The following is a 22424-nucleotide window of genomic DNA, read 5'->3' on the forward strand; positions in this document are numbered from 1 at the left end:
GTAGGTAAAAAAATAAAAGTAAAATTAATAAAAGTATCTACACTATGGGAACCTCATTTGCCAGTAAAAATATGATAATTGGTAGACCGCAATACCTGCAGTCATAATGCAAACAAAAGAACATAACTCTAATAATGTGCACTGTCCTTGAAGTTGATTGGTCCACACCCGAGACAGCTTTCCTTAGAGCCTAGTCTCACATGGGTTGGACCAGATGACGCCAAAAGGTGCACAACTCAAAGACAATGCACCATCAGAGTATGAGAGCTCGGGGCAAGCATCTACACTATGGGAACCTCATTTGCCAGTAAAAATATGATAATTGGTTCTTTACCCTTCTATCTGGCAACAAAACTGACACCTTTTTTTCTAAGGAAAGCTGTCTCGGGTGTGGATCAATCAACTTTAAGGACAGTGCACATTATCAGAGTTATGTTCTTTTGTTTGTATTATGACTGCAGGTATTGCGGTCTATGCAAACATGACTCCTTGTAAAAAGGTGTCAGTTTTGTTGCCAGATAGAAGGGTAAAAAACCAATTATCTTAATAAAAGTAATAATAGAAATAAAACAATAAATCACGACGTTTCGGAGGCAACACAAGTCTCCGTCATCAGGTGGGACCGTCACAGCTAGAGTTACTGAATCAGGTGAGGCGTGTGTCTCTCTCTGTCTCACTTGGTACAGTAAATCTGGCTGTGACGGTCCCACCTGATGACGGAGACTTGTGTTGCCTCCGAAACGTCGTGATTTATTATTTTATTTCTATTATTACTTTTATTCATTTTAATTTTACTTTTTTACGTGACTTTACCAAAAAAAACTCAGTATGAATCCTTGCAGACACGAAAGCTTCAAATCTAGAACTATATAGCTCTGTTTCAGAAGCGACCTGGCCACAAATGATAGCTCAATGAAGTGGCTTGTCGTCACGGGAACATACTGTATATAGCAGCCAAATACTCTAAAACGCATGTTTTTAAATCTGGAGGTAAAAACCGGATGATCCAGACAAAAAACCACGCGACCACGAGGAGAACATTCAAAATCCAAATATACAGGCGTCAGGGTCGGGATCTAACCCAGGACCTCCTGCATACCAGGTGAGGGAGTTAACATCTCGCACCCCTGGGTGTATGATTAAATTTTAAGTTTAATTAATTGATGTAAAGCTTTCGTGAATGCAGGGATTCATATTCTTGTTTCTTTCGGTAAAGTCACGTAGAAGGAAAATTACAAAATAATAACAAAAAATTCTCACGACGTTTCGATTGCAACACAAGCAATCATCATCAGGTGTGAAACCCACAGCAAGAACATTTTCTTGCAAGGAAACCACAGCAAGAACATTTTCTTGCAATAAATGTTTCTTGCTGTGGTTTCACACCTGATGATGATTGCTTGTGTTGCAATCGAAACGTTCTGAAAATTGAATTGTGAAATTTGTATCATTTAATTAATTTGTTAAACAGATATTTACCGTTTAGCCAGTTGTTTGGCTATTTTACAAGGGAGATCTGTGGCGTGTGACTACAGTTCCACACGAGGTATTTAATGGCCGTAAACCAAACACGCGCAAATCGAAAACAGAGCAAATGCAAAATAAGAAAAAGTTAGGTACAGGTGCAAGTAAATCTTGATTTGAAGCTTTCGTGACTGCAGGAATCCATACTCTTTGGTCCTTTCGGTAAAGTCACGTGGGCATTAACATCATGCTAATCTATAACATTAACATAGTCACTTCCGTACCCAATTACATGCTAATTTCTCACATTAACATCACAAGACCCAGCCACTTCCTTATGACCCTTGGGCTACACCCATTTCAAACCTTTAATAACAGTCTGCATCAGCAGCAGACCATGCTTTCCCACCTGATGACGGACGCTTGTGTTGTGCCTGAAACGTTGTGATCTATTTTATTTTATACCTACGTGACTTTACCGAAAGAACCAACGAGTGTAGGTGCAACTAAGTTCTATATTTTTTTGCAAAACAGCGACATAAACACATGTGAATTGAAAAAGACAGAGCAAACATGTGGGAGCAGGAGGCGCCTATAAAAAAAACTGTACAGGTGCGTTTTGTACAGGTGCGTTTTGTACAGGTGCGTTTTGTACAGGTGTGTTTTTGGTTTTAATAGGGAAATAATAAGGACGAGTGAAGGGAGAGAAAAAAAGAAAGCTGCGGATTGAGGACCAAGCATATTCGAGAAACATGGAGCAGCAGCAACATGGAAACACTTTCTCATAAAGTTTTAGCAAATGGAATTTTTAATATGATTAATGAAGCACTTCTGAGGCTACCGCAGGGCATTGGAGGAACTGAGTGGTCCATTGGGTAATTGGCTGCGATGCTCACGTACATTGAGTAGGGTTGCTACTTCTCTGAGGTGCAAAAAATAGATCGACCCTGGGAAAAACAGAGAGAGGTGGCGCGACCCTAACAGTGAGTCATCCTGACTTTGATCCTTTCTTAAATTGCGTCCTTGATGACCTTTCCGATTGTTCTTTCACTATGTTTGACAGCATTCGAAATACTGCGAGTTGACCCGGCTGCTAAGTTTCAGTGCCACTTGTTTGAGATCAACTGCCCAAACCTGTCACAACACATCACGCGTCCGTGACGAGGGGGAGCTCTCCCGCACTCTCGCTCGCTCTCTCACAGTCTCATTCTCTCGCTCGCTCGCACGCTCGCTCGCTCGCACGCACGCGTCCCCCACCTGGACACAGCGGCCCTGGTGGAGCCAGGTGCCGACGGGGCAGTGGCAGCCCTCCTCGCAGGTCTCTCCGCGGCACTCCGCCTCGCCCCGCACGTGCGCGCACGTGTACGGACATTCCTCGTCCTGGACGCACTCCCGGAACAGCTTGTCGGCCGGACAGCCGGCTGATCTCCCGAGGACAAAAAAAATGGCCGTCAGGAATGGGGAGAGAGTTTTTTGGTGAGGACAAGTGTTTCACGATTTAGCTGTTTTAGTCTGTTTTCCTTAAAACACAGGTCACGTAGCCTGGCCGACAATCAGCGTGACATCGGTACCACGGTTTGTGTGCTTCGTGAAGTCTAAATGAGCTTGCGCAGCATGTTTGCTGTGATACGTGATGAAGCGCTGTCCGATTTTTCTGCACCGTGAGCGTAATTTCTTTGCTGTGTAGTTGCCATTTTACATCGGAGAAACTTCAAGAAGCCTTTATATATTGTTTTGATTTCTGCCTTGGATAATATCCAGGGAAAGCAATGCAATAGATTTTGTTTATGGGAGAAAAGCTGCCAAAAAACTAAACAAAGGGGCTTGGTGCCATCAGATTTGTTTAGCGCTGAGCCTCAAGAGACAGCAGTGCCTCACATTCCTTCAACACGTTTGGTATTCGGCAGAACCTACTTCCGAGGCTGTGAAAAGAAAAAATCATTAACTTGTAATTGCACACATTCACATCTAAAACAAATCTGGCCTTTCTCTATGTCACTCACAGAGCACAGGCAGTGAACTATGCCGCTTGAAATTATTCCAGCAAATGAAAAAGCATCTTCAACTCTGTAATGTGCCTTACACTCGTGCTGACGTAATACAAATACAATTAAAAAAACCTTCCCTTAACCATAGCACACAAAATTAAAGCAACGCCACATTCGAGCCGAGTCACATAAAATTTCTGGGTCCGCGTTTTTTCAAGGCCTGGTATTCAGGATTCAATCACTACAGTTTGTGTCACGTCCACAGGACAAAGCGAAGGCCAAGGAAGCCCAGGACATGGCCACGCTAACCGCCACTATGGCTTTCAACCAGCCTGGCAGGACACCAAGTAGTTACTCTCCAGCTATTGGCACACTACAAATGCAATGTGCGTGTGTTTTTGTCTATAGCTGCAGTGCAGCAGAGTTCAATATGAAGTGTGTGTGTGTGTGTGTATGAGCCGGGTCGATTATGGAGAGTGGCTTTTGTTTGCCAAACGGGCCGATGTGCGATGGTTCTCGATAAGGGGGGGGGGGGGGGGGGAAGCATTAATTCCAACAACAATTTACAAAACTTAACGCGCAACTCCGCGTAGCCGTTTTGACCAATGGCCATCACGTTTACGAGCTTATGAGGCTGTGAGCAGTAGGCCAGTGTCGTGCCGTTAGCTGATATAATGAAACTGTGCATTCTCCCCGAGTTAATTTTGTTACAGCCTCTTGCCGGTCCACGATTAGATGAAGGGCCTCCCCAAGCCGACTTTAGGTAGGTGGGAAATAATAAAATAATAAAAATAAAACATAATAAAATAATTCTCACGACGTTTCGGCCACAACGCAAGCAGCCGTTCACCTGAGGACGGCTGCTTGCGTTGTGGCCGAAACGCCGTGAGAATTATTTTATTATGTTTTATTTTTATTATTTTATTATTTCCCTTCTACGTGACTTTACCGAAAGAACCAAGAAGATGAATCCCTGCAGTCACGAAAGCTTTAAACCGAAATTTGTGTAGGTGCTCAATGGGTTGAAGACCTCCCCAGACGGAAGCAGATTGGTGGGGGGGGGGGGTGGCTTCATCCAGCAGTTGATTGGCCATAGCCGATTCATTATTGTTCGTGTGGGTTGGTGAATGGGAGGCCTTCCAGGACCAATTCTGCACATCAGAATCTAAATCTTTATTTATTCTAGAGTAATCCGATGAGCTATTCAGCTGTTTTTCACACATGCCCAGTAGTATAATACGCCACTGATGTTTGCCGTTTGTGCCACCTACTAACCCTGCCTCTAGAGTGCTGGATTACAGCATCTGCCCGTCACGCAATGTACGCTTGCACATATGCATGCCCGTGTGGTCCAGATATCCCGCAGCTCGTAGGACGGTCTGACTAATAGACACAACAACCTTAGGCAAGTACCGGGTTAAAGGAAACACCGCGTAGCGAGGGGTGCTCCACTTCGTGAGAAGTCATCGGTGTTTTTTTATGGCGACTAGTCCCCGTCATAGTAACTAAGAATCTCCACCACTGGCCTAGAGCCTTCGACAGTGATAATTACCACCCCGGTCAGTCACTACCTCAATACAATGACAACGCTGCGTCAATTTTTTTTATAGCGGATAAATTTGACCGCATCTTCCAAGACGCTGTACGGAAACCGTGGGCATGTATTTATAGAGAGAGGCGGTCAATATCAATACGGAGACTTTGCACACAACGATACAGCTTCTCTGTGTGCCTCGTTTCCTGCAAAGTAAATACCTTCATATTACCTCTCGTGTTACTCCTGCACCTGGCAATGCACGGTAGCGCACCAGGCGACCCGAGTTCAAATCCCACTCACGGCCAACACCAGTGACGATTATCGGAACCGTTCCTGGGGCTGCCCTAGGTCAACTCAGCCTCGGTGTGTAAACATAGCCACTCGGGAGACAACGGGCATGGTGCTGACCGCCCACCCTGCCGTGTGCCGTGCCGGCCTTCATCGGTGCTCAGGCTCCACGGAGGAATGTTTGTCTTCGTGTGCAGCGATGGAGAGAGCAGCCCACACCCCACCTTGGCAGACGTGGGTGTTGCAGGCCTTGCTGTGCGTTGCCAGGCCTGGGCACGGGGGGTGCAGGCAGCTCCGGTGGCGGGTCTGCTCCCCGCCGCCGCACCCCACGCTGCAGTTGGCCCAGGGAGACCACTCTGACCAGGGCCACGAGTCTGAAACGACGGGACGTCGCGGAGGAACCACGTGAGTGCGCGCACGACAGGGCACGTCGATCGGACAGCAACGAGGAGGGAGAATCTTCTTCGTGGTTCTTTCGGTAAAGTCACGTAGAAGGGAAATAATAAAATAATAAAAATAAAACATTATAAAATAATTCTCCCCGACAGACCTGTTCTTCACCTGAGGACGGCTGCTTGCGTTGTGGCCGAAACGTCGTGAGAATTATTTTATTATGTTTTATTTTTATTATTTTATTATTTCCCTTCTACGTGACTTTACCTGCAGTCACGAAAGCTTTAAATCGAGGAGGGAGAAGGCACCGTAATTAGCCATGGACTCTTTTTTTCTTTTTCAGGAGGGTCTTACCAAGTTCGTTTTTTTTTTGCAGTAGTGGGCGATGTTGCTGCCGCTATGTGTAACCCCAATTGAGGAACTTCCAAGTGTTTCTTTCAGCGTTGGGGTGTTTGGCCAATACCAGTTGCATCGCACGGTGTTTTCGTTTAACCGGTCAAAATAAAGCACAGCTCGATGAGCTCTCCCCCAAGCGCACGCATTCTCAGCCGTTTTACACGTGTCAGTGTCAGTTTGTATTGACTACACGTGACACTTGGCAACACTTACCAACTCTTACATTGTGCGGATGAACAGCAGCTCCACGGGTCACGGTCACTGGGAGCCGTACAATGCGTGCAGGGCGGTACCAAAGCACTTGCTATTTTTATTCCATTGTAGAAATCGCAGTCGGTGACAGGGATGCCCTGAGCAAGGGGCTTAAGGCTCCGCTTCAGGAGAAGTATAGGCGCACATCATGATGACGTAGTCCTCGATTAAAGCGCTACACTAGAGGACAGGGAGGAGTGGACTTCACCATCTGGGCATATCTCTCCTATGCTTGAGCGAAGCGTCACCCAGACCCTGTCCGCTCCCAAAGGGGGCGGGGGGTGCGTATTTTGTCAACGCACTCGCGCGCGCACTTCAAAAGGTCAGCGGAATAAAATCAACGCGATAATCCACCGTAATGACCGGGTCACCCTCGAGCGAGCGCGAATAACGCGGCAGCTGGCCGCCCGCGTCTCGTCCCACCGGAACGGGGAGCCGCGCCGAAAGTGAACGGCAACTTACCGACGCAGCTCCGTGCGCGGCACTCCTTCTCCTCCCGGGAAGGCCCGGCGCAGCCGCGGCCGCCGGCGTGCGGGGCGGGGCTGTCGCACAGCCGGTAGCGGTGCTGCACGCCGTCCCCGCAGGAGCGAGGACACGCGCTCCAACCCGTCCACGAGCCCCAGCCGCCGTCGATGCGGCACGCCAGCTCGGTGCACGACAGCTGCCCGCTCTCGCAGGTGCTGCCGCCAAGGGAGGACACCGGGAGAACGCGACGGGGTCAGAGGGCACCGCGTGCGCGCGTGACGGAACCTACCCGGGTCTGGTGCGCGGGCGCACCCCGCGGGAGAAGTGAAAACGACGGCAGAGGAGCGTAGCGATCGAGGAAACGAAAAATGTTGTTTTAGAAGGTAAAGGTGCAGCCCTGGAACGTCTTTATTAAGTCACTGCTGGCAGACCGGCCTCCACTTGAGCGAGGTCTAGAGAAGCCCTCTCGAAGATATTTGGCCTACTCTTCCGCGCTCGCCAGACACCTTGGAAGATGTCGACGTACCCGCCACATGTGATCTGCCGATTAACGAACTTTCGTGTAACCATTCGTACTGCAGGATAATACCACTGATAGGGAGAGGTGGTGTTCATTTGACAACGGTGGAATTTACATATTCCCGCGGCATTTGGCGACTGCTGTTAACCTCCATCGAGTGGTCATGATTTTATTGACCCCAAGAAGACAACGTGATCGCTGGCTGATATTTGAAACAAACATCTGATTGTGAGTTGAGATCATTAAACACACAGTGCCACCTTAGTATTAATACTTATTCAGGAAAGCACTGCAGTGGGATAATTGAACACGTTCTTTTAGAGTCTATAGCACGTGGGGAGCAACTCAATCACTCAGAAAGAAAAAAAACAGACACTTGAAAGGAATAACACTTTTAAATATTCATACGGCCAGACCGTACTGGCTGTACTGCCATGTAGCGGACACCAGGCTGGGTGTCGAACACACATTATTAAACATGTACTATCGCCTAACCCTACCTCCAAAGTGGTCGAATACGGGCGTGAGCCACCAGACGCGCGATAAATTTGGGCCAAATATAATTTGTGAAAGTACGTTTATGAAAAACACTCCACAACAAAAAATAAATCAATTGAGTAATGTGTATGGCTAGAAATATTGACGGAATCAAATTATGGGTTGTGTGAGAAAATCTGAAAAAAAATGGTTGATGTAAAAATCAATACATCATACGCGAATTATCTGACAATGGCAACATAATTAAATCTTTAGCAAGTGCGCGTTTGTGACAATCTACATGTGCCACTTCATTTCTGTCTCAAGCTCATCTGTGTGCAATTCTAAGACGTGACCTTTTAAATCATTTTTTTATTAATAGCAGTTTCTTGCGATATCTTGATTATGCAATTGAAAGCCCTAACGCATTTACTTGCATCGTTTGGTTTCAAAGAACGAATTTCCTCCCCGTGCTCTAGGCCAATAAAAAGCGAGAAATTACATAAAACGCTCCGTCGAATTTCGCTTTCCCTAGGTGAACAAGAACACCGCAGTGAGCCACGTGTAAATGTGGAAACACTCAGTTGGAAAAAAATAACAACACGTCAACGAAAAACTGAAAATCACACGCAGCACGCTGCGCACGAAAACAAAATAATTCCAGAATAACCTTAAAAAACAACAACCCTTCCGTGCGTTGCATCTACGCTGTCCAATTACAACCTGATTTGTACAAACCTGCTGCGGTGTCAAAAAACAAAGGGAGCGCATGAGCGGCATGAGACCGCACCACCTGCGACGAGTACCCTTCATGTGTCCCTGTCTGCCCTTGTCGCATCCCACCCCCTCCCGCCTCTCCAAACGTGCGATCATCTGCTCCCCCCACCCCACCTCTACTACCCCCCCCCCACCCCCTGCTTCCCACAACCCCTCCTCCCACCCTCCTCGTCCTTCTGCCGTTCCCGACCCAGGCCGCCAGAAGTACAGCAAGCAGGGGCGCTGATGTCCCCTGCGCTCGTTTCATCCCTTACCAGTTGTTGCAACGGATGGCGACTGTCTCCCCGGGATGCACCAGTATCCACGCTGGCTGGAGCTCAGAGGCGGAGCTGGCATTGACTCCATCTGCCCGGGGAAGAAAACTTTGTCACCGTCACGCGCCTATACAGGCGAGGGTGCGTGATTAAACGGATAGTGATCTGAAAAATACCGAAGGGCGTGAGAAAAACGATGTGCCAGCGAGCGGTAATAACGCTGTAGACGGTTTTAAATATTTAACTCGGGCACCGGCTTCCCAGTCGCAGGATGACCGGCACTGCCGTGGCTTTATGCTCGGGGATCGACGGTGTGAGTGTATCCGCGAGTGAATGTTAACCTCGGCATTTGTGCCACGTGTTTCAATGATCAGGGCCTCATTTTTGCGCTTGTGGAAAGTGCCTTCTACCCACTGTTGCCCAAAACCGATAAAACAGGAATCACCGCAGAGTGTGGATGTTTTGCATGAAACGTTTCACGAAAAAAAAGATGCCTTTTCTGCTCACGCGTGACCATTCTACGCATTCACACCTGACTCAAGGTTAACAAGATTCTAAAACGAAGCGAGGTGCTTTGCAATGTCCCATTTGCATTGCAAAGTACTTTGAAGATGCTCTTTCATTATGGAAGCACTCAACAAAAATGCAAAAACCTCACCACGAAACAAAAACACACCACTTGCGGTGCTGCCGTTAAACGCTAATTTCGTTCGGGGTCTAACCACAACGCGTGGATTCGAGAACAACACACACCCAGGGTGAAACACTGATAGGAAACGTGGGCTTGGGCAGGACACCCCGGCCGGTGGCCGAGAATAGCGAATAAGCGGCAGCCAAGGGAGGAAATGCCACCCCAGAGATTGTAACATCACAGCCGGTGATGGCTCTGGGAGGCCTTCATCCAACAGCGGATTGATCATAGAACTGCTGCCGCTGCTGCTGCTGATAATGACAACACACCGGTCTCTGGGTGGGTGGGGTGCGAGCCGGCGGCAAGGGTGGGTGGGGAGTGGGGACCGAGCGGTGACGGCGGCAATGAACCCAACGCTCACGGTCCTGCTTGTGCGAGTGCGACGGCCTGGGCGGGCGGTAGCGGCACGGGCACCGCGAGGGCGGCACGCAGACGGCGCCGTCGTGCAGCACGAGGTCGCCGGGGCACGCGCACGCGGGGCGGCACTCGGAGGGCGGCTCCACGCACAGAACGCCGCTCTGCAGCTCCTCGCAGCTCCGCGGGCACGGCTTGCCGCACGGCAGCACCACCTGGCCCTCGGGGCAGTCTGGACAAGCAAACGGAACGGTTAAATATTCCAGGGTTTTTTTCGGTAAAGTCACTGTGTAGGTAAAAAATTTAAATTAATAAAAATTAAATAAAAATCACGACGTTTCGGAGGCAACACAAGCTTCCGTCTTCAGGTGGAACCGTCACAGCACGATTGCTGTATCTCTCTTACTTGATACAGCTATCGTGCTGTGACGGTTCCACCTGAAGACGGGAGCTTGTGTTGCCTCTGAAACGTCGTGATTTTTATTTTATTTTACTTTTATTAATTTTAATTTTTTACCTACGTGACTTTACCGAAAAAACCTAAGAATATGAATCCTTGCAGTCACGAAAGCTTCAAATCTAGAAACGGTTAAAGCCCACTGAGCTACGTAGTTCCTGTTTCAGAAAGCGACCTGGCCACAAATGGTCGCTCGACCAAGTGGCTTATCTTGCGGAAATGTAAAGCAACCGAATAATTATTCTTGGTTCTTTCGGTAAAGTCACATAGAAGGGAAATAATGAAATAATACAAGTAAAACATTATAAAGTCAAATAATCTACGTGACTTTACCGAAAGAACCAAGAATATGAATCCCTGCAGTCACGAAAGCTTTAAATCGAAATTCAACCGAATACTCTAAACGCACATTTCTAAACCCGGAGAAAAATCCAACAGGGAGAACACGCAAACTCCGCACATACAGGCGCCAGGGTCGTGATCGAACCTACTACCTCCCGCATCCCGGGCGAGGTAGTTCACTTGAGCGACGAGAGGCGAGGGGCAGCCGCGCAGCGCGGGCACCGACGCCTCGGGGAGTCTCCGTCAAGTTAATCGATCGATCCGTCAGTCGATAACACTGGTCAACACACTTTTTCTGGCATAAGGTATTCCAACGGTAATTTTGGGGTGCTGATTCCAAATCTGGCATCAGTTTTTGTCGATCACATCAGGTTTTTGAGATATCAAATATTGCATTTTCAATAAAAACTGCAGAAGAAAATATTAAATAAATGTGGATATCTACATAAAATGATAGTAGAAACACACTATCATAAAAATACAGCACCATATTTTAACACTAAAGCAGTCACTGACTCGCAACAACTTGCAATCATAAGTGACAGAGTTAATTTCGGGTAAAATCAATGAAAATGGGGTATGCCGATAGCATAAAAATGAGATGTGATAGAGCAAATCTGAGATCAGATTTGGAATCAGCACCCTGAAATTAGTCTAAAACAGCTGCAAAAGTCCAGGCCAGAAAAACATGGTTTTTTTTGTTGACCAGTGTAATCAGTCACACGGTCGAGTGACTCTCCTCGCGTGTTGAAAAGCCAGCGGTGGAAATTCCAAATTGCCACTGAGGGGGGCAACTCTTTAACGGAATAAATGTAAATTTTGACGTAAAACTTTCGTGACTGCACCGAAAAAAACACTGAAAACGGAATAAATGTATCGATCAGTCAATCGGTCAATTGACTTGGATGGAGTTAAGCGCGAGGGGGTGCTTGTGCCTGATGGTGGGTCTCAGATGGTGGTGGAAATTCCACATTCCTGTGGTGGCAGCCGTTAAAGCCACAGGATAGGCACTGTTTAGGTGCCAAAACGTTATTGAGCCTCAACGTCTTCATAACCTGAATGAGTCCTGAACCTGGATTGGAACTAATTGATTTGTTGGCATATGCCAAATTTGGAAAATGAGTTCCCGAATGTGACTCTTTTCTCTGAAAGGCCAGAGCATTGCAAAGTAGATTAACTGTTTACAGTAATGGGAGGGATACAGACCCACTTTCTAACGTGCTGTGGAAATTTAACAATATTGTAACGAACGCCATTGCAGTTGTCGCACCCACTCTTAAATGTTTTTCATGCCGCCGTAGATCGGCTAATTAGTGCATTCTTTACCCGAAATCATGAACTGCACCGTTAATGCAAATTGTTATTGTGCCGAACGTCACCCGCGCAAGAATCAATCTCGGCGAACACGTCCCTCGCTGTTATCGACAGCACTGCTGCCCGGTAGGCGGCGGCCGCCAGGGCCTGACCTCGCTACACGAGCGACCAGGTTCCCAAGCCAGCGATCGATCAGCCATGTAATGTGGGGGGGGGGGGAGACGTGTGTTGGTGTAAACATTATAGTTCAGGAAGACCTCTGTCCGTTTCTTTTCTGTCAACGTAGACAATAGCAACATGCCAAGTCGGTTTTAAAACGGCACCCACGACTGATCGAGTGTGTAGGCAACGAGTGATGACGAGTGTCATTGTAGTTACTAGGTCTTAATTAAAACGTTAATCAATAAGCCATCAGAACATAAAGACAATGCCCCACCCCCCATTGTATCGCCTACACTCTGGACCAATTAAAGCTGACATGGTTACTGCCAGCGACCAGGCCTGGCCACCCTTGTCTTCAGAGTGCTACTCCTGGGACACTTTGTACCAGGTAATCAATTTCCAGCGAGCATGGCCAGGGGGAGGGCAATTTTCCCCACTGATGTTTTGGCCAAGATGTGTTTTTCATATCAGCGAGATCGAAGCTGGCGCAGTGCACACAAATCACTACATCACTCCTGTCGCATACACACAAACATCCCTTGCATTGTTCACGTGGGCTGTTGGGACACGTGCTGTTCGAAAGCAATTATAGAGGCTGGCACAATGCTGGTTTGTGGCCACCACCATGTCCGGTTCAGGCCACACAATGCCCTCGTGTCTCCCCAGTGCTGGTATGTACATATCACAACCAGATACTCATTCAAGGCAGAGTCGACCTATGGGAGGACCCAGCACCGATTCAGAAATCACTGGCCACTAATGAGAGGCATGGCTGGCAATGCAAGGCAGGTCGCTGGTTACCGACGAGCGGTGCGCTAACCCACTTTGCAACCGTTTTTTTGGTCCCACAGAGCGCTCGCACAACGACGGCCGCTGCATTCATCCCGACACACCCACCAGGACACGAGCTGGGGTCCCCCTGGCACGGACGGCTCACGGTGGAGTTCCCTTCGCACTCGGCGCCGCCGAAGCGCGGGGTTGGGCTGTTGCACTCCCTCGTCCTGACGGCGGCGCCTCCGGCACAGGCGTCGCACGCCGACCACGACGACCAAAAGCCCCACCCGCCATCCGCTGAAACACAAAGACACACAGATCCATGTAGCCTTTAACGGACTTGTCTTACGGTTGTTATCGTTTGACTTGCATCCCACTTGGGATCTTTGGCACGCAGCGTTGACGCGCGGTGGTTTTTTTCTGGAAGACTTTGCTGGGTTTGTTTTTTTCCCCTGGATTTTTCTGTTGCGCGTAGTCACTTTGAGATGTTCTTTGTTCGTGTGTTTGTTTGTTGCGGTTGCACTCGAGTCAAGAGCCGCATGGCTCACAGGGCTATATCTGATAAATGAACTGAACTGAGGTGCCGCTGTTGTCAGCAAGCATCTGTGAAGGTCGGCACGGCGCACGAGTGGGTGGGGGGTAGCCCACACCACTTTTGTCTCCCCAGTGCTGATGTTTACACACCGCATCGGGTACTCTACTCTGAACGCGGATCGTCATTTTAGGTGGATTGTTTACATCGTAGGATTGTGAGAGATGGTGATGGCTTGGGGAGGTCTTCATCTTGCAGAAGTTTTACTCAGGCTGACGACAACGATGATGAAATCCAACTTTCATTGTATTGTTATGTTTTGTTTGGGTATATTTTTAAATAATTCACGCACGAAATAGCAGTGTTTAAACATGGAAAATTATCTCAAGATCCTCAGGAAGTTCATACGTCTTAAAGCATATTCATTTGTCCTCCCCTCCCCCCCATCAGATTAACACGGTTGGCTACGGTATTAAAAGAAGTTCAACATACACACATGCAACATGTGGCTTTGTAGGTACAGGGACTCCTCTACTTACGAACATTCGACTTACGAACTTTCAGAGATACGAACAAATCCGTCCATATGTCCAGTCGCCTGTCTGGACCGAGTGTCATACAGAACGTGAAGAACCAGCGGCATCTACATCTGCCAAACTAGAAGAACCAGTAGCATCTATATCTGCAGAACATGAAGAATCAGTGGCATCTACATCTACATAGCGTGAAGAACTAGTGACATCTAAATCTGCAGAACACGAAGAACCAGTGGCATCTAAATCTGCAGAACATGAAGAACCAGCGGCATCTACATCTGCCAAACTAGAAGAACCAGTAGCATCTATATCTGCAGAACATGAAGAATCAGTGGCATCTACATCTACATAGCGTGAAGAACTAGTGACATCTAAATCTGCAGAACACGAAGAACCAGTGGCATCTAAATCTGCAGAACATGAAGAACCAGTGGCATCTACATCTGCAGAACATGAAGAACCAGTGACATCTACATCTGCAGAACGTGAAGAACCAGTGGCATCTAAATCTGCAGAACATGAAGAACCAGTGGCATCTACATCTACGGAACATGAAGAACCAGTGGCATCTACATCTGCAGAACGTGAAGAAGCAGTGGCATCTACATCTACGGAACATGAAGAACCAGTGGCATCTACACCTACAGAAGATTATACAACTTTTAAATCCATTCCCCGTGTTTAGTGTCGATGCCGTACAACGTCTTTAGAATCGACAGGAGTAAAAAGATGGACTCACGAACCGAACAAATCGACTTACGAACAGACCTCTGGAATTTTTCGATTTAAAGCTTTCGTGACTGCAGGGATTCATCTTCTTGGTTCTTTCGGTAAAGTCACGTAGAAGGGAAGTAATAAAATAATAAAAATAAAACATAATAAAATAATTCTCACGACGTTTCGGCCACAACGCAAGCAGCCGTCCTGACAGACCTGTTCTTCACCTGAGGACGGCTGCTTGCGTTGTGGCCGAAACGTCGTGAGAATTTTTTTATCATGTTTTATTTTTATTATTTTATTACTTCCCTTCTACGTGACTTTACCGAAAGAACCAAGAAGATATGTATATCTGTTATAGACCTTCTTGCCTTTGCACTGCTAAATGAATCCTTCCCCATGCTGTGTGTGCTTTGAGGGTATTTTGACAATCTTTCTGTGTTGGTCAGTGTGAGTTGGTGAAGGTGGCAAGTATTGACGTTGGAGTATAGTGAAGTATAACAATGGATTTTGCAGCGCCGCTCTCTGCTGCCCACAGCGTTCCTCCCCCGCAGCAGCCTATAACAACCTGTTATGCACTGCGGTCACCCATCCCAGCATGATTTAGGCTCAGGCCCGCTTAGCTGCTGATCTATGACGACTTGTTCGTAAGCAGACGAGTCCCTGCACACTGACAGTGCTCTCGCCCCCCCCCACCACCGCCCCCCCGCACAAAAGTCACAGGAAGAGGGCGCGACAGGCCGCCTACGCACTGGGGCAGAAGGGGAAGAGGTTGCACGGCTTCGCCTCCAGCTGCACGCCCACGTCCCTGTGCTCGTGCCCGCGCTGAGCCCCGGCGCAGGGCGCGCCCCCGTCCCGCGGCGGGGGGCACGCGCACGTGCGGTAGCGCGACGCCGTCTCGGAGCCGCACGTGCGGGAGCACGGCGTCCACGGGGACCACTCGCACCAGACGCCGTCCACTGCAATCGGAATCGGAATGATTATTTTTTTTTTGATTAGCGGAGGAATCCGATGCGAACACGTGACCCGCGAATCAGAATCAGAAAGGGTTTTTTATTCGCCGTGAAAGTTTTCACGAACAAGGAATTTACTATGGCAGGAAGGTGCATACATTCAACATGTTAGGAATCTTAAAAACGTAAATAAGTGGTGTACAGTCTAACTATACTAAAATTACAAAGTCTAACTAATACTCAGGGGCTAAAGTATGTAACATTTTTAATAAGTATACAATATAAAATGTAAACTAACCGTAATATACAATCTTAAAATACAAATAGGGTAACATGTTGTAAGTATGGCAAGGTCTAATTTTGTAGATAAAATGTTAAAGTAAGTGTAAAAGTCATTTTAAGCCCTTGGCCTTGCTGAAGAGGCCAACACTCAATGTGGGGATTACAACAGAGCAACGGTGCCCCCCCCCCACCCCTCCCCCCTCGCCCCCATGGCGGAAATTTGGCAGGACCCTCGTGAAAAAGTATTGGAGACTCGGTGAGGCTTGCCTGGGTAAACGAGCGTAATGGCAGCAAAAATGTAATGCATTTAAAGAGGTGGCGATGTACTTGGGGTTACCACTGTTGAATGGTGTCGCGGTGGTGCATTGGTTACATTGATTCCCCGCCAAAGACAAAGAACCACCATACAGCCTGAATGGACTGTTGTGGCAACTGCTGTTAGCGAGGTGCACCTATGAAGGCCGGGCAATGGTACACGAGGGGGTGGATGGACAGCACCACGCCCAACCGCTTTTGTTTCCGCAGTGGCGATGTTTACGCACCACTCCAGGTACTCAATTGAGGCTGAGTCGACCTAGAGGATGACCAATTCAGATATTCGTCACTGGTGTTGGCCGTTAGCGGGCATCGAACTCGGGTAGCCAGGTTCGTAGCGCAGCACGCTAACCGCTACGATCCCTCCACCCCTTCGCCAACTCACACTGACCAATCTGGTGAAGCATGGTCAATCAAACCGCGTGACCAACAGGGCGTGGAGAGACAGGCCTTTAATCAGCAGTTGATTGTGACAAAGGGCTGCACCGCCGTTGTCGATTTACAACATAGTGGTTCTCATCTTATTGTTGAAGGAGGGATGACGGGCTGAATTGACTCGAGAATTCGATTGCGAGCTATGCGCTCCGGCCACTGCGCCGTCCGGCTGCACGGTTAACTGTGCTCGGCTGAGAAAATGAAGACCACCTGGTGAACACCACGTGGATGGAAGAGCATGGGGAGAGTTTGGTCTACACCGCTAGCTGGGCCCTCAAATGGACGAGTCCTGCTCATTGCTTACTTGGAGCAAGGAGACAACTCTACTTGTTGATCTTGAATATATTCGAAGCCTACTGTGTGGATAGGGAAAAAACATTGGAAGTTCAAAGAACTCGCATTTAAAAGTTTAACACTTCAGTTAAAGCGGTGGTAATTTTATAAAGGGCGAGAAAATAAATGGGTTTTATCTCCGCATTTCCATCCAAGGATCAATTCTCGTGGCCTGGCAATGGGACATTCCGTCCTCTTGTCGGTGTCTTAAAGGAGCACGAGAAATCAAGCTGTGTTCAGATGCTACAGGCAAGACGTTTAACTCTTACTCATGACACCGCTGGGTAGAAATGCAGGCTTCGCAAACATCCGGTAGCTTTGTGAAAAAAAAGTACAACTCACTGATAAAGCACTGGCATCACATGCTCCGGGCGATGAGACAGACAACGTCCAAGCAAAAACTTCGTTCGAATTACATCACCACCGACGCAACCACCACTTTCTCTGCTGGTTACTGCTATTCTGAACGCTGCCTTTGCTCATTACCACCGAGCTTGCACTCGTTCCGTGTTTGTGAGTACGAGACACACTTCATTAGCGGCCTTTGGGCCTCTCGTGAAAAAAAAAATACGTTTTACCGTGCTCATCATGATTTATCGGTCTGTGCGTGCGTGCAAACTCTTCGCTCGAATGAACAAATCGGCTCAAAACACAGCCCTGGGGTGTACAGTGCTGGCAGCGGGTTTGGGATATGTCGTGGTTGAAATAACGCGATAACTTTATGAATGCACTCTTTATACAGTTAAGTATACTGATGGTCAAGTCAAAAGTGATTTGCTGCTCAAGTGAGCATTGAGGTGGTACTAGTGTCCTTTTTACAGCCAGGGGTGGAAATTCCACGTTGCTATGGCTTAGGGCAGGTCCATCCAAAGGACAGTCACCATTGATTTCCCCACAAAGTGTTTACTCGTTTTATTGAGCCTGGAGAAATGGTCGTGATATAAAAACCGCACTACCAAAAATTTGTCGTTGAAACCAGTGCGATGCTTGTAATTATTTGCTTACCAGGACAAGGCTGATTGGTGCACACCAGCGCTCCATGCATGCAAGTGCTGAAATTATAAAAAAATAAAAACGACATTAAAATCATTGAGCGCAAGGCGGGATTTACTTTCGCAGCCTTCATAGATTGATCTTAACAAATGTTGCCTCGACCGATAACAAGGCAAAAAAAAACAAAGGCAAATAAAAATCTTACGTAACTTCTTCAAATGATGCAGAGAGCAATTACGTAAGCACAACAAGCTCTTGGGACTCGACTGCAGACAACCTTGTTCAAGTCGGGGGTTTATTTTCTTCCTCACACCACGCCATCACCCTGGCCCCCGCCAAATGACACCTCTCTCCTCGCCATTCCCCAAACAGAAACCCCCGCTCGCTCCACAGCAACCGGCCAGCATTCATTGCACAGCACCATGGGATGCGGTCACGTAAGAACGCCTCGCAAATCAAAATAGTGTTAATTGGTTTTTTACCCTTTTTATCTGGCAACAAACCTGACACCTTTTTTACAAGGAGTCATGTTTGCATTGACCACAATACCTGCGGTCTGAATGCAAACAAAAAACACAACTCTGATAATGTATGCACAGATAAAAGGGTAAAAAAACAATTATCATATTTTGCTACTGGCAAAGGAGGTTCCAATGGTCAAAATAGTGTTGTTGTTGCGTAGCCAAATCCATCCGGACGACGTCACCCGGATCTCTCGGATGCTAAGCATGTTCGAGCCTTGATATTGCTTGGGTGGGTGAACACCACTCACAAAACAGGCTGGCCACACAGCATCGCGGACTATGTGGTGGCTAGCTGGGGTTAGTCCAGCAAAAGCCCATCGCTGCGCTGTTCTGCATCTACAGCCCTCCTAACCCCCCAACCCGTGCTGGCCAGCGTGGTTGGTGAAATTTGGTCACTTAAATCCCCACGATGGGAGGGGGGGGGGGCCGTAAATCAACAGCGGGTGGTCAAGAAGGAGCCGTGCGTGTAACGTTGCTGCTACTACCACTGGCGCCCATCCCGTATCGCGAGGGCCGTTCAAACTCGATCACCCAGCGGTGGATTGACAAACAAGAGACGTGCGAGTGCATGAAGCGAAGAAGGCGCGACAGGAATCGATCGACCAGTTGTTGCAGCCGTCCGCATGGGGTACTGTGTCCCCGGGCGGGTGTCGCCGCCCGGTGTTGATGTCCAGGCATGTGCAGTCCTGCTTGTCCACGCACGCCCTGCCCTCGCCGTTCATCAGGCGCCCGTCCGTGCAGTAGCACCCGGGCTCGCAGCTCCACGAGCAAAACTGACGTCACGCATCAAGACGGAAAGCACACGTGCCGGTCACCGCATATTCGACCCGTAGCTCTGCGAAGGGGCGTTCGGCCTGTTGTTGTTGTTGCAGTGGTGCACTTTGCCGCTAACCTGGAGCTCACGATAGAACTCAATGAAGTCAATTTATTTTGACGGTGAAGCGCTATTTTTGCGTCGCGAGTGGCGTAACAGAGTAGCTAACCATCAAACAGAACGACGCACGTTTACAGCAATGTGAGAAAGACCGAGAGCGGGTTTGATGACGTACAGACACATCGTCGCAGCTGCGCGGGCAGGGCGGCCCACAGTGACTGTAGTACGACCCAGCCACTTCCGAACAGTTCCTGTCTGAAAAGTAGAATGCACACGAGTAACGTGAAACCATCAGAGGAGGATTGCACACCGAATTCGGGCTGGAGTCAAACTCTAAATAAACCCTTAAACCAAACTATTTTTTTTCATTTTACCAGATAAGACCCACTGAGCTATGTAGCGCTTTTTCAGACGCGACCTGGCCCCAAATGATAACTCAACGAAGTGGCTTATCGCGTGGAAATTTAAGAGCAGCAAAACACTATAAGCGCACCCTTTTCTAAATGTGGAGGAAGAAACCAGAGGACCCGGAGAAAAATTCCACGCCGCCACGGGGAGAGAGACACCGCAAACTCCAAATATACAGGCGTCAGGGTCGGGATTGAACCCACGACATCCTGCATACCAGGCGAGGCAGATAACACCTCGACACCGTGATGCACCTTTGTTATAAGGAAAAAGAAATACTGTCAAGGGCACCACTGTGGAGACTTCACTGCCGTGGTGATTGTATGCGTGTGGCCTTCAAGTCAAAGTGGCACCAGCACGGTGCTATATGGGCCTTCTTGAGCATGGCTTTACACGACAACACAAATACGTAAATTCATACAGCGCCTAAATGCAATTACATTTCAAGACGCTTCGTAAAAAACAGAATTACATGAGGTCATCAAGGGGTGTACGGGAGGGGTCAAGGCAGGGAAACATGGCAGGTCAGAGGGCAACACTGCAGCACAGCGCGAGATAAAAGTAAACGGGCTCGGCGTGCCGATAATAATGAGCCCGAGGGGACAGCCGGGGCAGTACCAGCGAGTTCCAGGGCAATCGCAGTGGCGACGGCGGGAAGGGGGGGGGGGGGCGTGAAGCCCTTCAACAAATCTCAGGGGCGTTCTTTCTCATTAACGAGACATCAAACTCGTGCGTGACAGCGCAGGGCGCACGCCCTAGACGTGTATCCACAAGATAACAGCTTGCTTGTTTATCGGGGGTCAGGGGTGAGAGGGAATTCAGGCCCTTCTTATTTATTTACAATTTTATTTTTCGATTTAAAGCTTTCGTGACTGCAGGGATTCATCTTCTTGGTTCTTTCGGTAAAGTCACGTAGAAGGGAGGAATAAAATAATAAAAATAAAACATAATAAAATAATTCTCACGACGTTTCGGCTACAACGCAAGCAGCCGTCCTCAGGTGAAGAATGAGACACTGCCAAGCCAGGAGCTTATATATAAGCTGGGTTGGAGGTGGAAGAAGAGCGCCTTAACAAAAAGAATGTGCATATCAAGAGGAATTTAGCATATTCATGGGAAATGCGTAGGAGGTGGGCGGGGGGGTTACAATTTTATTTTTTAAAAGGGGAACTCGCTCTCTCGACGTGCCCCCCGCCCCCCAAGCAGCCCGCCGGCGGCCGCGTGGTCAACGGCTCACCGGGGCACGGCTCCGCGTGGCACTCCTGGGTGTCGACGCCAGGGCCCTCGCAGTAATCTCCTCCGCCGCCGGGCGAGGGGGCGTCGCAGGAGCGGGCCCGCGAGCGAAGCCCCCCGCCGCCGCAGCTGCGCGAGCACTCGGCCCAGCGGCTCCAGCCCGACCACGCGCCGTCCTCTGCACGCGCCACGCACAGGCACAGGCACGCGACAGCCAGGGACAATGAGCGATGGACGAGGGGGTACACACGGAGACTTCTGGAAGGCTCGGCCGTCGCTGCCTCTCCTCAGTGGCTTTGTAGCTCGCGTCTAGAACTCTCTTGTCTCTCTCTCTCTCTGTCTCTCTCCTGGCCACGCTTGCTGAGTCAGTCCCGGCTTAAGTCTTTAGTCCCCTCGCTCCCCTCTTTCTCTGCATGTGTCCTTCGGTCTGGGAATAGAGATCTCCCTTGCAGTCACCACTCGGTACGATGTTTACACCTTGTGTGCAACATCGTAAGAGTTTATTGAGGCACCTCACCAATCTCGACCCGTGATTTAGCAACAAAAAAAGTGGCAGGCAGGGCAGTAGCAGCTACGCCTCTTTGATCATTCACAGTGGAAACCCCCACAGGCCATCAATGGCTTGGTCGTTTGAAAAAGCCCTCGTAGTCACTGCAGGAATTGTAATTTCGTTGCGCACCGAAAACTCCTCAAAGAGAGGCGAGACTCAACGGAGCAAGATCTAAACTTTAAAAAAAAAGGATCGTGATGTCTCGAGTCCGTCTCGTCTCAAGGAACAACTTAAACAATCGGACGATATGCCTCCTTCTCCCGTGGCTGTCGGGGCATGCAGAGTCACAACATAGCAGTGCACATTTACGAGTAAAAATCTGATGCCCAAGGAACCCCCTGGAAAAAAAATGTAAATCAAAGGAAATTCTGCTCAGCATTCACATGTGGCCAGAGCATTGCTCCTATGATGTTAAGCAATGATACAGACGCAGCCTTCGTGGAGGTAATTGATGGGCTCCATTAAAGAGGTTAGGCCTGACACACCTTTTCAAAGATCGTTTATTATGGTTTCGCGGGAATAATGATTCTTCCCTTTAAAAAAAAAAACAATACACGGCTACATCTAATCAGCTAAACAGAGAGTGGTCGCAACGTTGTTCACGAGTATATACTCGAACCGTTCCCTCATGACTAATGTGTGTCTGTTCTGTGACCTCCTGCCCGTGAGCTAAAAACTACTCCATGTGACCCCAAGGTTCACCGCGGCCCGGTACAAAACGTGTTGTGATGTCACTGCTACTTGCTGCTCAGTCATTGGCCTTTGTTGTTCCAGCGTCAACAATAAAAAAAACAATGTTGCATGCGAATGGATGTGTAATTAACATCAAAGGAA

At 48.5% G+C, this 22424-nt stretch overlaps 1 protein-coding gene across 1 annotated transcript in view; it reads right to left on the reverse strand.

Annotated features, from left to right (window-relative positions):
- Positions 1-22424, reverse strand: part of LOC144953166 (SCO-spondin-like) — a 187033-nt gene that overhangs the window by 67369 nt on the left and 97240 nt on the right. Inside the window, exons 71-81 of the mRNA XM_078883760.1 lie at positions 21045-21218; positions 19575-19654; positions 19129-19298; positions 18014-18060; positions 15443-15649; positions 13029-13202; positions 9864-10088; positions 8812-8902; positions 6781-6998; positions 5502-5651; positions 2722-2885 (exon numbers count right to left, since the gene is read on the reverse strand). Of these exons, the coding sequence (XP_078739886.1) occupies positions 2722-2885; positions 5502-5651; positions 6781-6998; positions 8812-8902; positions 9864-10088; positions 13029-13202; positions 15443-15649; positions 18014-18060; positions 19129-19298; positions 19575-19654; positions 21045-21218 (1700 nt within the window). The remainder of the gene's footprint in view (positions 1-2721; positions 2886-5501; positions 5652-6780; positions 6999-8811; positions 8903-9863; positions 10089-13028; positions 13203-15442; positions 15650-18013; positions 18061-19128; positions 19299-19574; positions 19655-21044; positions 21219-22424) is intronic.

This window comes from Lampetra fluviatilis, chromosome 1, assembly GCF_964198595.1.
Source record: "Lampetra fluviatilis chromosome 1, kcLamFluv1.1, whole genome shotgun sequence".
In the NCBI taxonomy this organism is placed as follows: domain Eukaryota; kingdom Metazoa; phylum Chordata; class Hyperoartia; order Petromyzontiformes; family Petromyzontidae; genus Lampetra; species Lampetra fluviatilis.